The sequence below is a fragment of the Arabidopsis lyrata genome (assembly GCF_000004255.2).
Source record: "Arabidopsis lyrata subsp. lyrata unplaced genomic scaffold ARALYscaffold_8, whole genome shotgun sequence".
NCBI lineage: Eukaryota > Viridiplantae > Streptophyta > Magnoliopsida > Brassicales > Brassicaceae > Arabidopsis > Arabidopsis lyrata.
This window is the reverse complement of record NW_003302548.1, coordinates 15,004,485-15,022,086: the sequence shown is the minus strand read 5'-3', so window position 1 is coordinate 15,022,086 and position 17,602 is coordinate 15,004,485. Positions and strand designations below refer to the sequence as shown.

At 36.4% G+C, this 17,602-nt stretch overlaps 6 protein-coding genes across 8 annotated transcripts; 3 read left to right on the top strand and 3 right to left on the bottom strand.

The window, feature by feature from the left end:
* Positions 1-1,084: 1,084 nt before the first annotated feature.
* Positions 1,085-2,558, bottom strand: LOC9300235 (WD repeat-containing protein RUP1). The gene has a single exon (XM_021023504.1). It carries the CDS (start codon positions 2,330-2,332, stop codon positions 1,178-1,180), a length of 1,155 nt encoding a protein of 384 aa, XP_020879163.1. The 5' UTR covers positions 2,333-2,558; the 3' UTR covers positions 1,085-1,177.
* Positions 2,559-5,180: 2,622 nt separating this feature from the next.
* Positions 5,181-6,948, bottom strand: LOC9301978 (membrane steroid-binding protein 1). Its single transcript, XM_002864112.2, has 2 exons — positions 6,467-6,948; positions 5,181-5,671 (listed from the first exon to the last, which is right to left on the bottom strand). Exons 1-2 carry the CDS (start codon positions 6,784-6,786, stop codon positions 5,335-5,337), a joined length of 657 nt encoding a protein of 218 aa, XP_002864158.1. The 5' UTR covers positions 6,787-6,948; the 3' UTR covers positions 5,181-5,334.
* Positions 6,949-8,210: 1,262 nt separating this feature from the next.
* LOC9301977 (methyl-CpG-binding domain-containing protein 13) lies at positions 8,211-12,143 on the top strand. Its single transcript, XM_021024932.1, has 6 exons — positions 8,211-8,687; positions 9,533-9,631; positions 9,779-9,925; positions 10,032-10,158; positions 10,262-10,441; positions 10,541-12,143. Exons 1-6 carry the CDS (start codon positions 8,598-8,600, stop codon positions 11,938-11,940), a joined length of 2,043 nt encoding a protein of 680 aa, XP_020880591.1. The 5' UTR covers positions 8,211-8,597; the 3' UTR covers positions 11,941-12,143.
* A 48-nt stretch (positions 12,144-12,191) lies between these two features.
* On the top strand, positions 12,192-13,000 carry LOC9300234 (chromosome transmission fidelity protein 8 homolog). The gene is made up of 3 exons (XM_021024970.1): positions 12,192-12,510; positions 12,601-12,787; positions 12,879-13,000. Exons 1-3 carry the CDS (start codon positions 12,358-12,360, stop codon positions 12,887-12,889), a joined length of 351 nt encoding a protein of 116 aa, XP_020880629.1. The 5' UTR covers positions 12,192-12,357; the 3' UTR covers positions 12,890-13,000.
* LOC9301976 (ADP-ribosylation factor-related protein 1) lies at positions 12,987-15,095 on the bottom strand. Its single transcript, XM_021024948.1, has 7 exons — positions 15,006-15,095; positions 14,432-14,571; positions 14,186-14,326; positions 13,757-13,865; positions 13,621-13,682; positions 13,429-13,532; positions 12,987-13,329 (listed from the first exon to the last, which is right to left on the bottom strand). Exons 2-7 carry the CDS (start codon positions 14,522-14,524, stop codon positions 13,221-13,223), a joined length of 618 nt encoding a protein of 205 aa, XP_020880607.1. The 5' UTR covers positions 14,525-14,571; positions 15,006-15,095; the 3' UTR covers positions 12,987-13,220.
* A 160-nt stretch (positions 15,096-15,255) lies between these two features.
* Positions 15,256-17,601, top strand: LOC9301975 (protein phosphatase inhibitor 2). Of its 3 annotated transcripts, none has more exons than XM_002865855.2 (4): positions 15,256-15,364; positions 16,266-16,378; positions 16,861-17,049; positions 17,144-17,555. In XM_002865855.2, exons 1-4 carry the CDS (start codon positions 15,348-15,350, stop codon positions 17,380-17,382), a joined length of 558 nt encoding a protein of 185 aa, XP_002865901.1. In that variant the 5' UTR covers positions 15,256-15,347; the 3' UTR covers positions 17,383-17,555. The 3 variants fall into 3 exon arrangements, with proteins under 3 accessions (XP_002865901.1, XP_020880617.1, XP_020880620.1); XM_021024958.1 differs by having other exon boundaries at positions 15,312-16,111; positions 17,144-17,601; XM_021024961.1 differs by lacking the exon at positions 15,256-15,364 and adding an exon at positions 15,397-15,708 and having other exon boundaries at positions 17,144-17,601.
* Position 17,602: the final 1 nt, after the last annotated feature.

The following is a 17,602-nucleotide window of genomic DNA, read 5'->3' as shown; positions in this document are numbered from 1 at the left end:
GCTTTAATTAATTTCGGACGAAAAAAAAAAAAGAAAAAAAAAAAAAGAACAAGATAATTCTCATTTAAGAACTTCTTAGAAAAGTAGTAACATTCAATCAAATCTATATATAATAGCAATCTAATAAATACCATTTGCACATCTGAACGGTTGCGTCTTTTTATCGCAACTTTTCGTTAATATTTTTATTAATTAAAATATATATTTTACGGTTATGTTTTTTTTATATAAATTGCATTCTGAATATTTTCTACGGTTGCGTTTTTTATTGTAACTCTTCATAAACAGTTGAAACCGCTTATTCGAATCATTGCAATATTTAGTTTATTCTACGAACAATTGCAACCTTTGGTTTATATATTTAGTTTATTTCACGAACAATTGTAATTTTTGGTTTATTTTATACATAGCTATAACATTTAATTATCTACCGCCGCGTCTCTCGGTGTAACATTTCATAAATTATTATTTAAATTCTTAATTTTTAATTACTAAAATGTATTTAAATGAGATTGTAACTATTTAATTGAACTGTTTCAACATTTGGATTATTTGACGAATTATTGCAACTTTTGGTTTTGTGTTACGAACCATTGTTATCTTTAGTATATTTGATGAACTATTGCAACATTTGGTATAATTGACGAACCGTTGTAGTTTTTGGAATATTTGATATCTACGGTTTCGTTTTTCGGATAAGTTCGTCATATTTTTAAAAAATATTTAAATACTAAGATATATTTAAATGAATTGTTGTTACCGTTTAATTTAACACAATAGCATTTGGTTTATTTGACGTTGAACGTTTTGGCTTATTTATCAAACCATTGTAATATTTGGTTTATTAGTTTATGCTTTTTGCACTTGGGAATAGTTTTTTAGTTACAAATTATTGTTTTTCTAATATTAATATACTTAATAAATGCTTGTGAGGATTTTCTTTATCATAATTTTTGTAAAATATATATTGATTTGTTATTAAAAAATTCAAAATTATTACAATTCATTATGATTTTTTCGTTTGATATTTTTTTAAATGATTTTTGAAATATATTCCCCCGCGATGTCGCGGGGATCCTGAGTCTTAGTTAAAATTAATAGCTATAGACCGTTTATAAAATCAACTGAAAAACAGTTTGTATCAATCATGAGCAGAAAAAAATAATATAAATACTAATTAGCTCCGTTTGCCCGAGAAAATCTCTAAAGCCCCATCGGATCCTCCAGCAGCAAGTGTGCACCAGTCTTCATCCACTTGTCTCAAACAAACACTACTCACAAACCGTCGGTCAGCCCCAAACCGGTCCGGTTGACCCAATCCACAAACCCAAACCGGTTCCTCCCACCTCTTATCGTACACAAACACTTGGTTATTCTCCGACCCAGACACGACCAAACCACCATGTCTCCAAACCGATAACCCAACAAAGTTCCGGCTATTAACATGCCCTCGGTACGTGCGAACCACGCGCCGTCCATTATCTATATTCCATTGCTTCAAGCTCCCGTCGGTCGAACCGGTAACGATCGTGTGAGAATCCATGAACCGAGCATACGTCACCGTTTTGGTATGACCGTCTAATACGATCAAAGGGTCAACGAGTCGTCTGATGTCGTACACGTAAGCATTCCGGTCAGCACATCCAACGGCTATGGAAGATCCACCGAACGGATCAAACTCTACCGAACAAATCGCCGCGCCACCTCCGGGCCTAACCGTTTCTTCCAACGTCCCTCCGTTACGTGGATCCCACATTTGAACCGTTCCGTCGTCGGAGCCTGACGCGCCTATAAGAGAGCCATTGTAGAGAGTGTAGTCCACGCTCCAAATCCTTCTACCTCCATGCTCGTCTCTCTCGGAAACAGGCACTTGTTTCTCAACGTCGTACTCTGTGACAACTCCGTCGTAATCTCCTGACCCGATAACCCGACCGGATAGATCGGGTCTCCATTTCAGACTACTAAGCTTCGCTGGCGTGTAGATACAGCTATCTGAAGCTGTTACGTGATCGTCACGTGACTCTAACAAAGAGCTTAAACGATACGATCTGATCTTTCTCGCGATCCCTCCAGTAGCTATGATCTCTCCGGTAGGGTCAAACTCGATTGCTCCGATAGCGTCTGATCCGGTGGATGCGGAGGAAACGACGGCGGAGAGAGAGAGATCCCAGTCGCATCTAGGAATGTTCTCTATGTTCATGATTGTGGGAGATGAAGAAGAAGTAGAAGAGGAGGTCATAATCATTGGCCATGTATATGAAGAAGAAGAGAGATCGTTAATGGAAGATCTGATGTTGTTGTTGGGTATCTCAGAGCAGAACAAAGCCTCCATGAATGAGTTACGACTAGTTTTTGTTAGGTCCACAAGAAACTATATTTACATCACATTCATATGTGTGTGTGATGTGTATATAAGCGCTATAAAGTGGGTTTATTTGTTGACGATCGAAAACAAAAAAAAAGTGGGGTATATTTAGTTTAATATAAATGCATATATAGGTATCATGGTTTATATATCTTTATTTTATTTTTTTACAAGATGAAGAAGAAACCATGTATAAGAATTTTAGCTAAGCCAAATATTTATAAATGGAATTTGCTACATTCATGATACATGAAACTTTTCTTTTGTGTGATTTTAAATGGAAATGCATTCACGTCATTGGTTATTGGTACTTGTTGTTCTCCAATGGTTCCAACTAGAAAAATAATCTGATCTATGGAAATTAGCTACATTTTTTTTTTTAGTGTTTTTGTTCAAATAATCCAAAAGGCTAATCTATCAAAATGAGACCATGCACATGGCTAAACAACCACTAGCTCAAACTATGATCTTTGATCATTGTAGTGATTATAACTGGTTAAGAGTCTATCTTTTACAGTAAAATTAAACACCTTGATTATTATCTTGATCACTCCTTAAGTTAGAGCTTTTCTTACAGAGGAAAAAAGTTAGAGCACCGGGATAAGGATAAGTATGGGAAGTACACCAACTTGCAATATTTTTTCATTTGGAAGAAAAAAATATATCGGAAAACGTTACTACTTTTATTGATGTGGATAAACTAATTGGTTATTTGCTTCCATATTTTTTTTCACAAAACCAAAATCTAGATTTTATTTCATGTAATTCGTAACTATTTTTATTTTAATGAAGCAAAAGAAAAAATAAAATGGTGCAGATAGAAATAGCATTAAAGGAGGAAGAAATGGAAACACGAGATTAGCACTACGTTAGCGTTGGTGGTATAAGAACCTCAAATTTTGAAACCTTTCCTAACGATTAGTTTGGTCATCGTAGATCTCAACTCCTACGTGGGTAATATTTGACCTCTTTATTTATGATTTTCATTTTAGTTTTGAAGACAAATAAAGTGAACGCAAAAAGTACACGTCGATCGACGGTCCATTACGTTTTAGAATACTATTGCTATATAATAACTACATGTGCGTTGATATCTTGGTGAATGTTTGGCTTATTTTGACGATTTCAATATCTCGTGACACTTGAGACAATAATCGTATTCATCATGACAGCTTGGAAAAGATATCTTAAGCCCATAAGTCTAGGTCCAGCCCATTTGGATCGCCTATAACCAAAATTCAGTATAACCCTTGTTCAAAAACGCGGCCAAGGCGGCCGATTTCGCGGCGGCTAGTCGCTCGGCGGCAAGGCACCGCCGGGATTATGGTATAATCGGCTTAAAAATCGGAACTTTTGAAAAAACTTGATTTTTTGTTCTTTTGAAGGTTTTAATTCATATATAGTTGATGGATCTAGCATATCTAGCAATAAACAATAGAAGAAACAAAAAGAAACGATGAAAAATGAAGAAAAAGTTAGGTGGCGGCGGATTTAGGGTTACAGATCTCGTTTTTCAAAGGTTGAAGACGAGGGTATTTTGGTCATTCACTATCAATTAAACCTAAAATAAACATAAATGTAACTACGTCTACTCGAACTCGCCACCCGAAAATGAGGAAAAACGCTTTCAACCACTGGACCATCTAACATTATTAATTTTAATCCGCCAGAATAATATATATACAATATATAAGTAAAAAATATTAAAAACTAATCCTCGATTAATCCCCGCTTAATCTCCGATTTTTCGGCTAGGCGCTAGGCCCAGCTTGAGCGCCCAACTAACGCCTAGCGATTTTTTGAACAAGGAGTATAACTAGATTATTTTTTTTGTCGACGGAAATACTTACATTAAAATGGTTCGATTATCCCAATAGATGGTATATAGTATATACTGTATATTATTATTACGTTAATGAAACTATGATTCTATGAAAACGCAGTGTTGAACTACATGCTAACCAGTTTGCGAGACAACTCAAATTACAAGAATGACAAAAACCGAGAAGAGATAAAATGTTTTCTTGAGTCTTGTAAACTCTTCAAAATATATATGTTGAGAAAGTTGGCTAATATACTGAGGAAGTTGTCAAATTTTCAAGTTATGAACTGCCCGTTGAGATAGTTACTGATGTAGTGATGTACTTTTATGCTCGTACAAATTATGGCCCAAAGTAGTTCTTCCAACTCTGAGTGCATAGGAGAAAGGCTTACCGCTTATGCGTAGATTCTTAACTCTAACAAGAGATCATTCTATGTCGTTACGAAAGCCGATCCAACCTATATTTGAAAAATATCAGTCCGAACTATCTTTTTTATTGTTTTTTTGTATGAATTCCATGAACTATCTATAAACCACTTATCACCCTGGAACTCGGGTTTTCGTAATAAAGACTGTTGTTCAAAGTTACTTGTTATGTTTTTGCAGCTATGCAGTTTCTCATACTGTATCTTTACCTTAACAACATCATGTGCACTTATATGTCCACTCCATTAAAAATCTTATCATTACGTGCCTTCCAAATGTATCAAATAATCCATGGAAAGGTCAAATCTTTTGAAGAGCCAGGTTGTTTCAAGAATAGAAAATCCACATTTGCAAATACCGACGACACCGAGATTTCCCTATTGCTGAGGGGATCCTCAAGAGCGCACATATCTGCGACTGCAATGCAAGGAACACTCAGAAGAACGTGGTCAACTGTCTTCTTTGCCCTTAGTCTTAAACATCGAGGATTACAATTGATTCATAGACCACAAGTATAAACTTGACCAACTTATAATCTTGCAATGCAACGCCTTCTGATATGAGCAGTTTATAAAACCTTTTGTCTTATCATTAATCAGCAATCTTTATTTTTTGGGAAAGTAAAACAAGATTATCATTGACACTTCAACAATAGAGATTCTACAATCCTTTCTTAAAACTGGTCTCTATGAAAAATCAGAGCAAATCTTGGAAATGGGCTCTACTCCTTCAACTCAGTCTCAGCAGGAGCCTCATCACTCTTATCAACAGCGGTATTCTCAGGCGTTGTGGTTACATGAGCATCTCGGTCAACATTCTCTGCGGGTTCAGACACAGATGCGGTTTCAGGTTCTGAACCGGCCACTTTGACAGTACCAACCTTAGCATATTTGCTCATGAACTTGTATTCCCAGTCCTGAAGAGCTTCTAGCTCAAAGGGACCAAGACCAGAGATATCCCAAGTCAGATCTTTCTCCTCAAACGACATCTTTGCAAGAGCTCGGCTAGCGTCTTTCCCTGCAAACAAAGCATATGGTCCTCCTGGTCCGTAGAACATCCTACAAACCAATAAAAATCCAATCTTTCATTACAAACACAACATTTAAATACACAAAAACCAGTCTAGACTATCATAAGAAGATAATCAACTACTTATGCTCAAAGATAAGCTAAGAATTTTCATAAAAGATATCAATCACAAGCAGACATTAACAACAAGAACATATAACAACTTCCTTTGAATCCTGTTCTTGTATGAAGGAAGCATTAGGATAAGTTTTAACAATATGCCACCCAAAAGCTTGCAAAGCACATCTTTTGTGAAATTGATTCTCAAATTAGACTACTTTTGTGAAATTGATTCTCAAAGTGAACAACTTTACGAATGTAACAGCTTCGTAGATAAAAACTATCTAGAGTCCAAGTTGTTATAGGCTAAAACATGATCTGAGGAAGCCAAAATATCAAACCTTTCATCACAAACACAACACTTGACACACACAAACTAGTCTATAGTATCACAAGTAGATGATCAATCGATTATACTCCAACATGAGCTAAGAGTAAAGATCTCAATCACTAGCAGACATAAAACATAAAACATCTTCCTTTGAATCTTTCTCTTAAATAAAGTAGCAAAATGATCAACCTTTACAATGTGCTTTTCTGAAATTGATTCTCAAATTAGACTACTTTAGTGAAATTGATTCTCAAAGTGAACAACTTTACAATTTCTCACAGCTTTATAGATAAAACTATGCAAAGTCCAAGTTTTTATACACTCAAATGAGATTAGAGGAAACAATGAATCAAACCCATAACCTAATTTTGTAATTAAGATTCAAAAATTTGACCTGCTTTGTGTAACATCATAGATCTGATGTTTGATAGCCATAAGAAGGGGCTTTTGAGGATCAGAGCCATCGTACTGTTTAAGCTCCTCTTCTGTGATCTCACCGACTTGAACAGGCTGAGGAATCGGTGGCTCATCCTCTTGAGCCAAGGATCTAGCTCTCTGATGTCGGTTAACATCATCGAACGGTGAGGCAAACCAGCCTGAGATGACTTGGTAGATGGCGAAGGCGAGAGCGAGAGCGGTGAAGAAGACTACAGGAGAGAGACCTGTGTATGCATGGATTGCTTCTTTGAGAGTTTGCCATAGTTCTAGCGCCATGGTTGAGACAACAGAAGAGAAGAGAAGAGAAGATCAAGTGTTGAAAAGGTTTTCTCACTTTTGTCTTTGTAAAAGTCAGATTTTTTGTGCTAGATAGAGAGTGGTTGGGTCTTTGACTCTATTGTTGTTTTAGTTGTGAATTACTTCCTTCGTTAATTGTTTTTTTTTTTTTTTTTTTTTTTATCTTTCTTGGATTTAAAGGTAAAAAGGTTTTTTTTTTTTTTTTTTGGCACAAATATATTATGAATGACAGCGGGTGATACTCACTTATTCTTGTTTTAAGAATATCTACGACTATTTCCGAATCAATTTCCAACTCCACCCGAGACATTTTGTTCTCCCAAACCAGATACAATCCGTAATAGACTCCCAAAAGTTCCGCTAGAAATACCAAACACCTTCCTATATTGAGAGTAAAGTCCCCACACCAACTCTCTTCACTATCCCGCAATACAACCCCCTGCTATAGCTAAACCTGGAATACCATGTGAAGCCCCCCTCCCCCACTCCCCCCATCTGTATTAACCTTCATTAATCCAACAGACAGTGCCACCCATCCGATAATCTGTTTTTCATGTCTTGTAGTACTTGCATTCTCGTAATACATTGGATTGTGTTAGTGTTTATGATTGATGTGTCATAATTCCAATTCAAATTTAAAGAATGCATTTACTTGTTGACAAAAAAAATCTCAAATATGTAAACGACAAAAATGCAATTAAAAGAAAAATCGGAAAAGACAAAGTTGTTGACAAAAAAAAATCGGTAGTATTTTTTGAAATTCCTTGTATGCACAAGTTATTAATTTGATAATGAAAGTAGATAAGAAAAAAAAAATTGTTATAAGAAAAATAATAAGTTTCGTGACGCATAATTTAAATAGAAAAAATTAACCACTTTCGGATTTTAAAATACATTTTATACCATTGATTTAAACTACAATCCAAATGATTTATTAATTCATACTTTTTTGTTTTTATCTAAATTTTAATAAAATATTTAAAATCTTTATAGATAGAATAAAATCACACTTCAAAATCTATCAAACATGATATACAAATATAAATTTAATAACATGACTTTTAACAGAAAATCTAAAACAAAATATTAAATAGAAATAAATTATATCTAAATTCAGATATATGAAAATCCATAATTGACTACTATATTACAGTCTTTTTTTTTTCTCACTTTTTCTCATGATCATAAATCAGTTCCAATCGGACCAATCCAAACATTTACAGTATTGTGTCAAAAATGACAACATAGTCAAAAGTATTTCCAAAAAACATCACCAGAACTAGATTTATAATTAGATTTTTACCAAAACTAGCAATGTTTTATCTACAGTATAAAGTTGGGTTCTGACAATAAAAAAAAAGAAGTTAAATAACAACAGTACATGAGAATAAAATGGAGAAATGAGCTAATTAGTAGCAATTGAGAAGAGAGGCGTTTGGTCCAGAAGACTCGCGTGTTGGTACGGTGGTGGACTGAGTTTTTCGTTAGCCTCTCAAATCGGGGAATCACCATTGAAACTCCTCACACTACACGTGTAAACCCTCTCTTCTTCTTCTTCCCAATTAAAACCTATTTTTCTTATTACCTCAGTGGAGACACAGAACCAAATCACACAATCAGACAAAATAAAAGGTTCCTTCTTTATAACTTCCGACGGTGTCCATTATCCGAATCTGACGCTTCTTGGTGAATTCTTGATGGGTTTTGGCGTTTTTTGTTGAGAAACCATTCTGGGTTGCGAATCAGGGATTTAAGAGAGAGAGGAAAGTGGTTTTCTGGTGACCGGAGAAATGAATGGAGAAGGGATCTCTGATGGTTTATCGGCTGAGCCTGAGAGGAAAGTGGAAATCAGAGTGAGGAAGAATGGGAGAAAGGATAAGGTGATTATCAGTTTAAACCCAATTTCTTAATTTGATTTCTTTTGTCCTTAGTCTCTCTCTTGATTATCTTCTGCATGTTTTGGTTCTTGTTATTGTAGTAATCTTTATTGAAGTACCAAATTCTTTGATTCTGTCTCTCTGTCTCTCTCTTTCAGTCTCAGTTTCTGATTGTATGATATTGTAATGCTGGAAAAAGGTGAAATCTTTTGTGTCGTTACAGTGAATTTCTCTTGCATGCAATGCTTAGCTTTTAGGGAAAGATAGACACTAGATTAAAAGAGAAGAGGTCTACTTAAATAATTTTAGATCAAGGTGTGTTAGTGTCAGAAAATGGTCTTTACAGGACTTTTTGTTTTGTTATGGATGATGTAGTTTGATCAAACCTTTGTTATGAGGCTACATTTTGAAATTCCATTGATTTTACTTGGTATTACTGTGGCTTTGAAAGCTCTTATTACTTGTGTGGAGATGTTAATTTTAAAGTCTCAGTTTGCCTCTTAGGAAGTGTATGCTTACTCTGCTGAGATGGTTAGAGTAATAGATCTTGTGAAAATGAGTTTGGTTTGTTAAGTAACCATCTTCGAGAGAAAACTGTAACATTCGTAAGCTGTAAAACTTCTGACCTTTCGTGTATGCAATGGGAAAGTTTTGAGATGAATCACATTCATATTGTCAAGGGTCTGGTATCAGCTTGTTCATGGAAAGTTCATAAGCACGGAATATCTTAGAGTTTTGTGGTGTTTATATGTTTGGAAACAATGTTTATTTTGTTCTTTGTGATCCCTCAGATTTTGACATTTATACGTCTCTTTAAAAGAAAGACTCTTTATGTTTAAGTGATACAGGTTATAGTTGAGAAATCTGCAGCTCAAGGCTTACCTGAAGGATGGATCAAGAAGCTTGAAATAACAAGCAGATCAGGCCGTAAAAACAGAAGAGATCCAGTTTGTACCCTCGACTCTCTTTTTTTCTCATCTTTGATCAAAAGTGAACATTTTGTGTCTTTCCACATTTTCTCCTACAATTACATGTTCAATATTTGGAAAATCTCTTATGTGATTCTTGGAAATGCCTGGTTTTTGTTTTTGCAGTTTTTCATTGACCCTAAAAGTGAGTATATCTTTCAATCCTTCAAAGACGCATCACGGTATGTTGAGACTGGCAATGTTGGACATTATGCACGTAAATTGAAGGAAAGTGATATCGAAGATGATGATTCTGGAAATGGAAAGACCGACGTGAGTTCCTTTCTCCTTTTTGTTATTGTTAGTTTAATGGAAAGCACTATCAAATGGTTGAATATTTCTGTTAAATTTTTAACAACTTTTCTCTGTTTGATTTTAGCTTCGTCTGGAGTATGTGGAAAAGAAATCTGCAGATGATTTATTGGAAAAGGAGAAAAAGATAGATATTCATATCAGAAGAAGTAAGCGGAGAAACTTATCTTCTTCTGATGAACATTCCAAGAATTGTAAGTACAAAGTCTTTTGGGTTCTGATTTTGCCACTTGCCAGGGTATACTCATACTTACGCAGTGAGTAACGTTAAATGTCAACATTCGATTATATTTGCAGATAAAATGAATTCTGATTGGAGCATCGTAACCTCACCAGTTCTTCAGGCGAAAGATCCTATCGAAAAGCAGCCCATAGCGAAACGGGTTACTAGGAGCCAAACTAAAGCCAGTACGAATGAGGAAGTCGTAGATATAAAAAGGAAAAACTTGTCTTCGTCAAATGCAAAATCAGAAAAAGGTATGTAGATACCTGACTTAAAATTTCCAACCGAGCAGTGGCTGAGATAACAAAAGGAATTGAGTACACCAATTTTTTCTATGTTGTCTGTATTTGTAGATTCTGTAAAATCGAGGTTGAGCAGTGCAAGGTCACAAGAACCAAAGAAGGAATCTGTTATGAAGGAAGAAGAGGAACAAGATTCTACTGAAAAACAGCTTACAAGGAGTAAAGCTAAAGTGAAGAAGAATGAGCTAAGTATTAGTGTAGCCCGACGAACATCAAAACGATTAGCTGGTATTGAGCTTGAACCAACACCTGAACTGAAGACAAGAACCAAAGTTCAACGAATAGTACCTCCTGATGATGAACCAACGCCTGATCTGAAGACAAGAACCAAAGTTCAACGAGTAGTACCTCCTGATGATCAACCGAAACGAATATTACCTCCTGATGATGGCATAGCTGGAAAGTGCAATCAACCTGTGAATCCTGTTGCTACCAGCGGATTGGAAAAAACGGATATACCCTTCAACAAGGAAGTAGCCAAAAGCTATAATGAACATCGCTCTCAGAAACCATATGATGTTGCTGCAAACAACAATCGCGTGAGTGCAGAAATGGTAGTGGGAACACAAAATATCGGTAAATCAGTAGGCAGAAAGCCTTCTTCAGACAAGAAGACAATGAAAACGCCAATGATAGTATATGAACTGAATCCAGTTTTTCATCTTGACGGTTACAAGCAGAAGGAAGAAAGGTCGCCCGTGTCACCATTGTCTTGCCAAACTTCTGCAACAATGTGTGAAAAGACAGCAGCAGGCAAAAGATTGGGACGGTCTAGTCCAAAGGCTAAACTTACTACCAGTGTGAAAGCAACTGAGATCTCCCCTTTGAGATCATCAAATAAAGGAAAGCAACCACATCCTTCTGATAGTGGTAATGCCATTCAAAGGAGAAATAAATTAGGTAACGAGTTATCTAACTCATCTGTTGTAAAAGGCACATGCTCAGAAGTGATGGAGAAGAATACCAACAGCTTCTCCTCCTCATTTGACTCGACTCTTGCAGATCTTTGGAAAGATCCTTGCATTGCCTTTGCTATCAAAACACTGACTGGAGAATCGCTGTGCCTTCCCAACACGCCAGCGATCTCTTCTGATCCCATTAATAATCACGCCAAGCAGAAAGGAGTCTCCTTTATCCCAGAGACGTCCAGAAATGTTAACACAGGCTCTGAAAACCCGGGATTTACGAGTACACCCCCGGGTACAGATATCTGGCAAGACCCGTGTATCGACTTTGCTATAAAAACCCTGACAGGCGCAATCCCGATCGGATTAGATGAACCAGATACCAAGTCAAAGTCCGAGGGGATGACGATAACTACAGCTGCAACGCAAGAAGCTAAAGGTAGGCAAAACAACTGTGAGTATATGGTTCAACAATGTAACATGAAGAACAAGACTGCTGGTAAACCTGAGGATCTAAGGTTTACACAATCTTTCTCTAAGGACTAACAAGAACAAAATAAAACCTAGTGTACTTTTAGGTGTGTTCGTATATTAGGGTTTTTGATAATGCCATGGGTATAGTGTTAAGATCCATGTGCAATGCCTTAGCTTTATTTTCTTTCGGGCCATGTTCTGTTGTAAATACATATGTATCAGTATTACAGTATTAGTGTTGTGCATCGACAGAACCTGGAAAAACTCATAAAAAACTCCTCCCCCAATGATCTTGTTTTTTCTTTGTTAACAATGGTTGCTTCTTAAAGGTAGCTTTTTTCAGCTACTAGGATCAAAAATTGGAGAAGATGACAGTTACGTCATCTCAAACGAAAAAAGCCCGCGAAAGATCTCTAATTTTCCGCCAAAATTTCTATACATACATATATATAAAACAATATATAGAATTCGGAGAAGAAGAAGAAGAAGATGGAGATTCGAGTGAAGTGTAGATGTGGAGAAGAAGAGTGTAGCGAGTGGGCGATTGTAGAACTTCAAGGAGTCGTCGAGACTCAAGCTTCGTTCCAAGGTTCTATTCAGAATCTTGAGATCGGCCGTCTCTGTCACTCCGATTCCTCACAGGTTTTGTTATTTTGATTCAATTCTCTAACCGGAACTGTAATCGTCGGAGATTTCGTTGACCTTTGATGATTTGTTGTTGAACCGGTGCAGGGAACGTACACCTTCACGGTTGGTTACCATGAACTCGCAGGCTCTAAGGTGACTTTGAAGAAGCCATTACTGGTTTTGAAGAAGCTTCAATTTGATGAAGTTTCAGGGAAAGCAACGGAACTTGAAGTTGTTGGGATTATACGAACAAAGATCTTGTTTAAGACCAGACCTAAGCCTCTCATTTCTGGTAACAATCTCTCTCTCTCTGTTCTGTTCTTGATTGGTTTATCAAACTTTTAGCCTTCAAATTCTGAGTCACTACTACTTCTTTGTTTCAGGAACAAATTGAAACCTCTCTATAGCTTCATATCTCTGTTTGTTTTCACGTCTTTCAAGCGATAAATCTATGTAGCCTCTGTTCGTTCATTTGAATGCGTTTGCAAATCAAGAAACTTGATTACATTATTGGTTTGCAGTAGTACAAAGGGGTAACTAAATGCAATCATGACCACAAAATCTCAATTGAATCATAACATTAGTGAAGATTTACTAGTTCCTACTCATCATGTGAATTTGATGCTGAGCCAAAACAATGCAAAGATTCAGGTCTGTTTTATCTACAAATGTTTCCAGAGGAAATCAGTTGATTGGAGAGTTGAGTTTGCGAGTCCTTTTCGTGTCTATGAATTAGGCACAGGAGTGTACCCTGCACGGGCTCTTAATGTTTCGGTTCTTTTGCTTCTCTCCATCACGCCGACTAGCCATTCTATACTTTCTTTGATTCCTCGCCTGCTCTCAACAAAACATACATTTAATATTTTCTGCTTAAAGTGTTTCTGTTAGACTGCAAGAATCTTGTGTGTGTGGCTAAAGTTCGTTTTTACTTACCCATCATATCCAGAAACTGCTTCAAACATGTACACCCTTTCATCCAATTTCTTTAGATCAAGGTAGCGGTCCAGTTCCTCGGCCGACACAGCATTTGGGAGGTCCTGCTCATTGGTTAGAGATTCAAAGACTATCATCAACAGCATATCTTTGAAGAATATAAGCAACAAATGAGACATTACAAACTCCTACTTGCTTGTTTGCCAAAATCAAAAGAGGAGCTCCTTGCAAATCCTCATGCCGCAGGGCTTTCTCTGGTGAAGACAATTTATATTTTAGCTTTAGCTTCATATGGTTGTTTGGAGTCAACTTGTGTGCACAGACTTACCTAAAGCAGATTTTGAATCTTCAAAGCGGGTTGGGCAAGCTGCATCTATCAAATATATCAACGCGTGTGCTTCTTCATAGTATTTCTCCCAAATTGACCGCAAACCAGGCTGCCATATGGGGGAAAAGGCACATTATTTGATTAACGACTAATCCTTTTTCACAATCAGGGTTTGTGAATCAAAACAACCGATAGTTTTCAACAAGAAAAAATCTCAACTGCAAAAAAAGCTCAGGCCAAAACTTAGAGAGGGAAAGAGTTCAAAGGTATCTTCCTTGTAACCTATTAATCTCATATCAACTTACAAGCATATGCTCTTCGAATGTATATGTGACTTATAGAGCAAAGCCGAATAAAGTCAACTAGAAACACAGAATTAGATACAAAGAAGAGAGATCAATTACATGAGCCAGGGAATTTCCAACTCACCTGACCTCCCAGATCCCAAAACACAATTTTAGCATTGGAGACTTCAATACGACCAATATTTAGCCCCACAGTAGGAACAATTCGATCATGAGGAAGGCCTTCCGAGATTGAGTATATCGTCTTCAATTTCTCCAAAAATGTCTACGACATTGAAGTAAGGCCAAGTACATTAGAGGTGTATACTCAAAACATATCAGATACCAGGGTGAAGTTACAAACGAAAAAAGATTACAAGGAAAGCATTACCGTCTTCCCAGCTTTGTCGATACCAAGAATAAGCACATGAAACTCAGTCTTGCTAAACATGTAACTCCATAGTCCAGACATAAGAGAAAACATCACGTCCTCCTACTTCAGCTCCTTTAATTACTTTGATCTTCCCTTGTCTTTCACATGAACCAAAAACAAGAGTAGAGCTTATCAATTATCATCAGCATCAGCATAACTTTGCTTCCTCATCATAATTTCAGTAAGCACAACAGAAGCATCAACAAGTAATTGGATATTACATTGTTCTGAAATCAATTAGCAAGAGACATCAAACTACCAAAACCACATAAATCACAAAAGTGTTCCAATTTCCAACAACCGCAAACCAAAAAGGTAGATCTTCTGGATAGGTAATGGATCAAAGAAAAAACCCATGAATCACTAAGACCTAAGACCCATTCACATTGTGCACATCAGAAAGATAAAAATTTAGCCTAGAGAGCGAAGAACTGGATCAATACAAGCTCCCAAAACATGGTAAAATCATCAAAAATATTCTTTTTCTACCTTCGATTGAGAAACAAGAAAAGAAGATTCCAAAAATACTTACAGTCTCTGAAGATCTTGAGAACAACTAAAGAAAGAGCGAAGCTTGTTTTTTAACACTCCGTCTTCGATTCGATCGTCTTGATCAAAAAAAAAACAAGAAAAAAAGAAAAAACTTCTAAAGCGAAATTCCAAAACTACCCTTACTCAAGTCTTCACGCGCTTGATCAAATCAAACGGGTTTGAAGTATCACACGTGGCGAAATCTGGAAGGTACAGTGGTTAAAGTCAAACAAACGGACGGTTTCTGTTTCATCTTTAATTGACCGAACCAAGATCACAACAGGTCTTAATAAAAAGTTGCGATCGAGACAACAACAAAAAAAAGTTGCTGGAGATTTTGAAGATGGCCGAACCAAAGAGGTAACGAAAATTTATCGTTTTTGATTGCTTTTATTTTAGTGAATCTTTGATGATGGTCACAAAAGATCTCTCTTTGATTTTAGTTTTGGATTTTGTAGAACCAAACATAGGCTAGGGTTTCTTACAGTGTGTTTTGGGATATGTTCTTAATCTGGGTGAAGGATTGAGGAAAGTGATATGCTTTTGATATCAATTGGTTCTTTCGGTTAAACCCTTTTTGATTGTTACCATTACTCAGAAAATTTGAGAGATTTAGGAGATTTTTGCTTTATAGATTTTAGGATACTTTAGCTCAATGATCATGACAGAGGTAGATACTGATTCCTGCTTCATCTTCTTTAAAGGTTTGTCGTTTTGAGTGGTCACTTATGCCATTGTGTTCATTTCTTTGGAAAGTTAGCAGATTGGATTGATTAGCCTGAACCCTGAAGTATGTTTCTCTTTTTTGGAATTTTCTTTCGCTTGTGTCTATAGTTTCCTCTATTAGAGTTGTGAATGCTTGCTGCATCAGAACGGTCCTTCAATGTGTTTATAAGATCAATTCTGAAGTCAATGGGCTGTGTTAATTTTGTGGAGGGATGTATATTCATAGATATGAAGTTCTAAGCCTTATATGGCGGTCTTTTATGAAGGAAGTGTAAAGCAGATCTTTCTCTACTACACCCATTGAAAAAGGAAATGGAAGAGGGAGGTCTAATTGTGTTAATGTTCATGGATTTTCATATTCCAGCAGAATTTTTAATAACTGTAAGATTCTGTGAACGATATTGTCTTTAGGTTAAGGCGTAGATATTGACTTTCTTATGTAAAGAGAGGTGACCCTCGTGTATAATCTAGTATAGTTTCTCATGGGATTAGCCTCTTTTGTGAAACATTAAGGATGTTTGTTTTTTTATGGCAGGGGGCGTGTTCAATGGGATGAAGCTAATATAGTGGAGATTGAATCTAACAAACCTGTTAGGCAGAAGATTACTGAACCAAAGACACCGTACCACCCGATGATTGATGATGATGGTTTGTCCATCTCTCTTTTATTTGGTTTCTCTTTGTTTATGCACAGAATTTGCGATATACATTTATATGCATATGACATTTTTGCATTTATTGTTGATACATGTCATCATCTAAACATATAAGTAAAAATAGATAGTATGTTAGACAGAAAGCAAAGCAATTGTAAGTGAAAAATTAAAATGCATATGACATTTTTGCATTTATTGTTGATACATGTCATCATCTAATCATATAAGTAAAAATAGATAGTATGTTAGACAGAAAGCAAAGCAATTGTAAGTGAAAATTATTTGCTTTTTAATTCATCTAGGAAGTTGGACGATTACTTATGTTTTGGGGGGAAATCTTGTACTTGCAATTGGTTGGTTGATTTTGAAATCTGTCATTCTAGATGTATAAGGTTAACTTGAATCAGTTCTGATCTTTTCTAATCCGTGAAAATAATTTAAACACTTTTGGTGTTTCCTGATTGATTGTGCCAGGTTCTCTGTCTCCTAGAGGAAGATCGTTTGATGAATGTGTTGATGATATGCAACGAGCCGAAGAATTGAGGATTGTTCTGAATGATGCAGCAGCTTCTTCCAGTAGAAATAGTAGCCAGGGTTCTGGTGGTGGTGGCTGGAGCTCGTCTGATGAAGAAGAAGCAGATCCGATGGAGCAAGATGAAGAAGGTCCACCTCAAAAACCAACAAATATACTGTCTTGTTTAGGTTCTTTCGTTAGCTCATCTCGATATATATCCGTTTTTTTGTGTGCAAAACACAGGTTCTGGAAGTGGGAAAAATGAACGTTTCAACGCACACAGAAAAGCACATTACGACGAGTTTCGGAAGGTGAAGGAACTGAGATCCTCAGGGTCATTCTATGAAGAAGAAGAGGAAGAGGATGATGGTGCAAAAGGCAGTAAATCAGAGGCAACAACCTCGCGACACACTAAAGGCGGAAACAAAGAGTTAGATGCAGCCACAACGGTATCAGGGATGTCTTCTTCATCCCCGAGTTAATATAAACCTCTCTGTTCAATCAAATGTGTGCTCTGCTCCAGGTTTTACAGAGCTCTCTATCTCAACTAATCTTCCAGAAATGTAAGAAGAAAAAAAAGAAAAAAAAACCATCAAAATTCTGAAATTATGTGATTGTCTTTATAGCATTTTGAATGCAATTTCTTACTGTCACTTTTGTTCTTCCATGTTCTTACATTGTAGCATGTTCTTTTGTCTGATT

What these genes read in the sequence shown, in the direction of transcription:
- LOC9301978 (XM_002864112.2), bottom strand. Translation starts at nt 6,786, where the DNA reads ATGGCGCTAGAACTATGGCAAACTCTCAAAGAAGCAATCCATGCATAC. An exon ending in TATGATGTTACACAAAGCAG is followed by an intron (nt 5,672 to 6,466) that starts GTCAAATTTTTG and finishes ATTGGTTTGTAG; the next exon opens with GATGTTCTACGGACCAGGAG.
- LOC9301975 (XM_002865855.2), top strand. An exon ending in CCCGATGATTGATGATGATG is followed by an intron (nt 16,379 to 16,860) that starts GTTTGTCCATCT and finishes TGATTGTGCCAG; the next exon opens with GTTCTCTGTCTCCTAGAGGA. An exon ending in GATGGAGCAAGATGAAGAAG is followed by an intron (nt 17,050 to 17,143) that starts GTCCACCTCAAA and finishes TGCAAAACACAG; the next exon opens with GTTCTGGAAGTGGGAAAAAT.
- LOC9300235 (XM_021023504.1), bottom strand. Translation starts at nt 2,332, where the DNA reads ATGGAGGCTTTGTTCTGCTCTGAGATACCCAACAACAACATCAGATCT.
- LOC9301977 (XM_021024932.1), top strand. Translation starts at nt 8,598, where the DNA reads ATGAATGGAGAAGGGATCTCTGATGGTTTATCGGCTGAGCCTGAGAGG. An exon ending in GTAAAAACAGAAGAGATCCA is followed by an intron (nt 9,632 to 9,778) that starts GTTTGTACCCTC and finishes TTGTTTTTGCAG; the next exon opens with TTTTTCATTGACCCTAAAAG. An exon ending in TGATGAACATTCCAAGAATT is followed by an intron (nt 10,159 to 10,261) that starts GTAAGTACAAAG and finishes TTATATTTGCAG; the next exon opens with ATAAAATGAATTCTGATTGG.
- LOC9300234 (XM_021024970.1), top strand. Translation starts at nt 12,358, where the DNA reads ATGGAGATTCGAGTGAAGTGTAGATGTGGAGAAGAAGAGTGTAGCGAG. An exon ending in GTCACTCCGATTCCTCACAG is followed by an intron (nt 12,511 to 12,600) that starts GTTTTGTTATTT and finishes GAACCGGTGCAG; the next exon opens with GGAACGTACACCTTCACGGT.
- LOC9301976 (XM_021024948.1), bottom strand. Translation starts at nt 14,524, where the DNA reads ATGTTTTCTCTTATGTCTGGACTATGGAGTTACATGTTTAGCAAGACT. An exon ending in AGATTCAAAATCTGCTTTAG is followed by an intron (nt 13,683 to 13,756) that starts GTAAGTCTGTGC and finishes TGTCTTCACCAG; the next exon opens with AGAAAGCCCTGCGGCATGAG. An exon ending in TGATTTTGGCAAACAAGCAA is followed by an intron (nt 13,533 to 13,620) that starts GTAGGAGTTTGT and finishes ACCAATGAGCAG; the next exon opens with GACCTCCCAAATGCTGTGTC.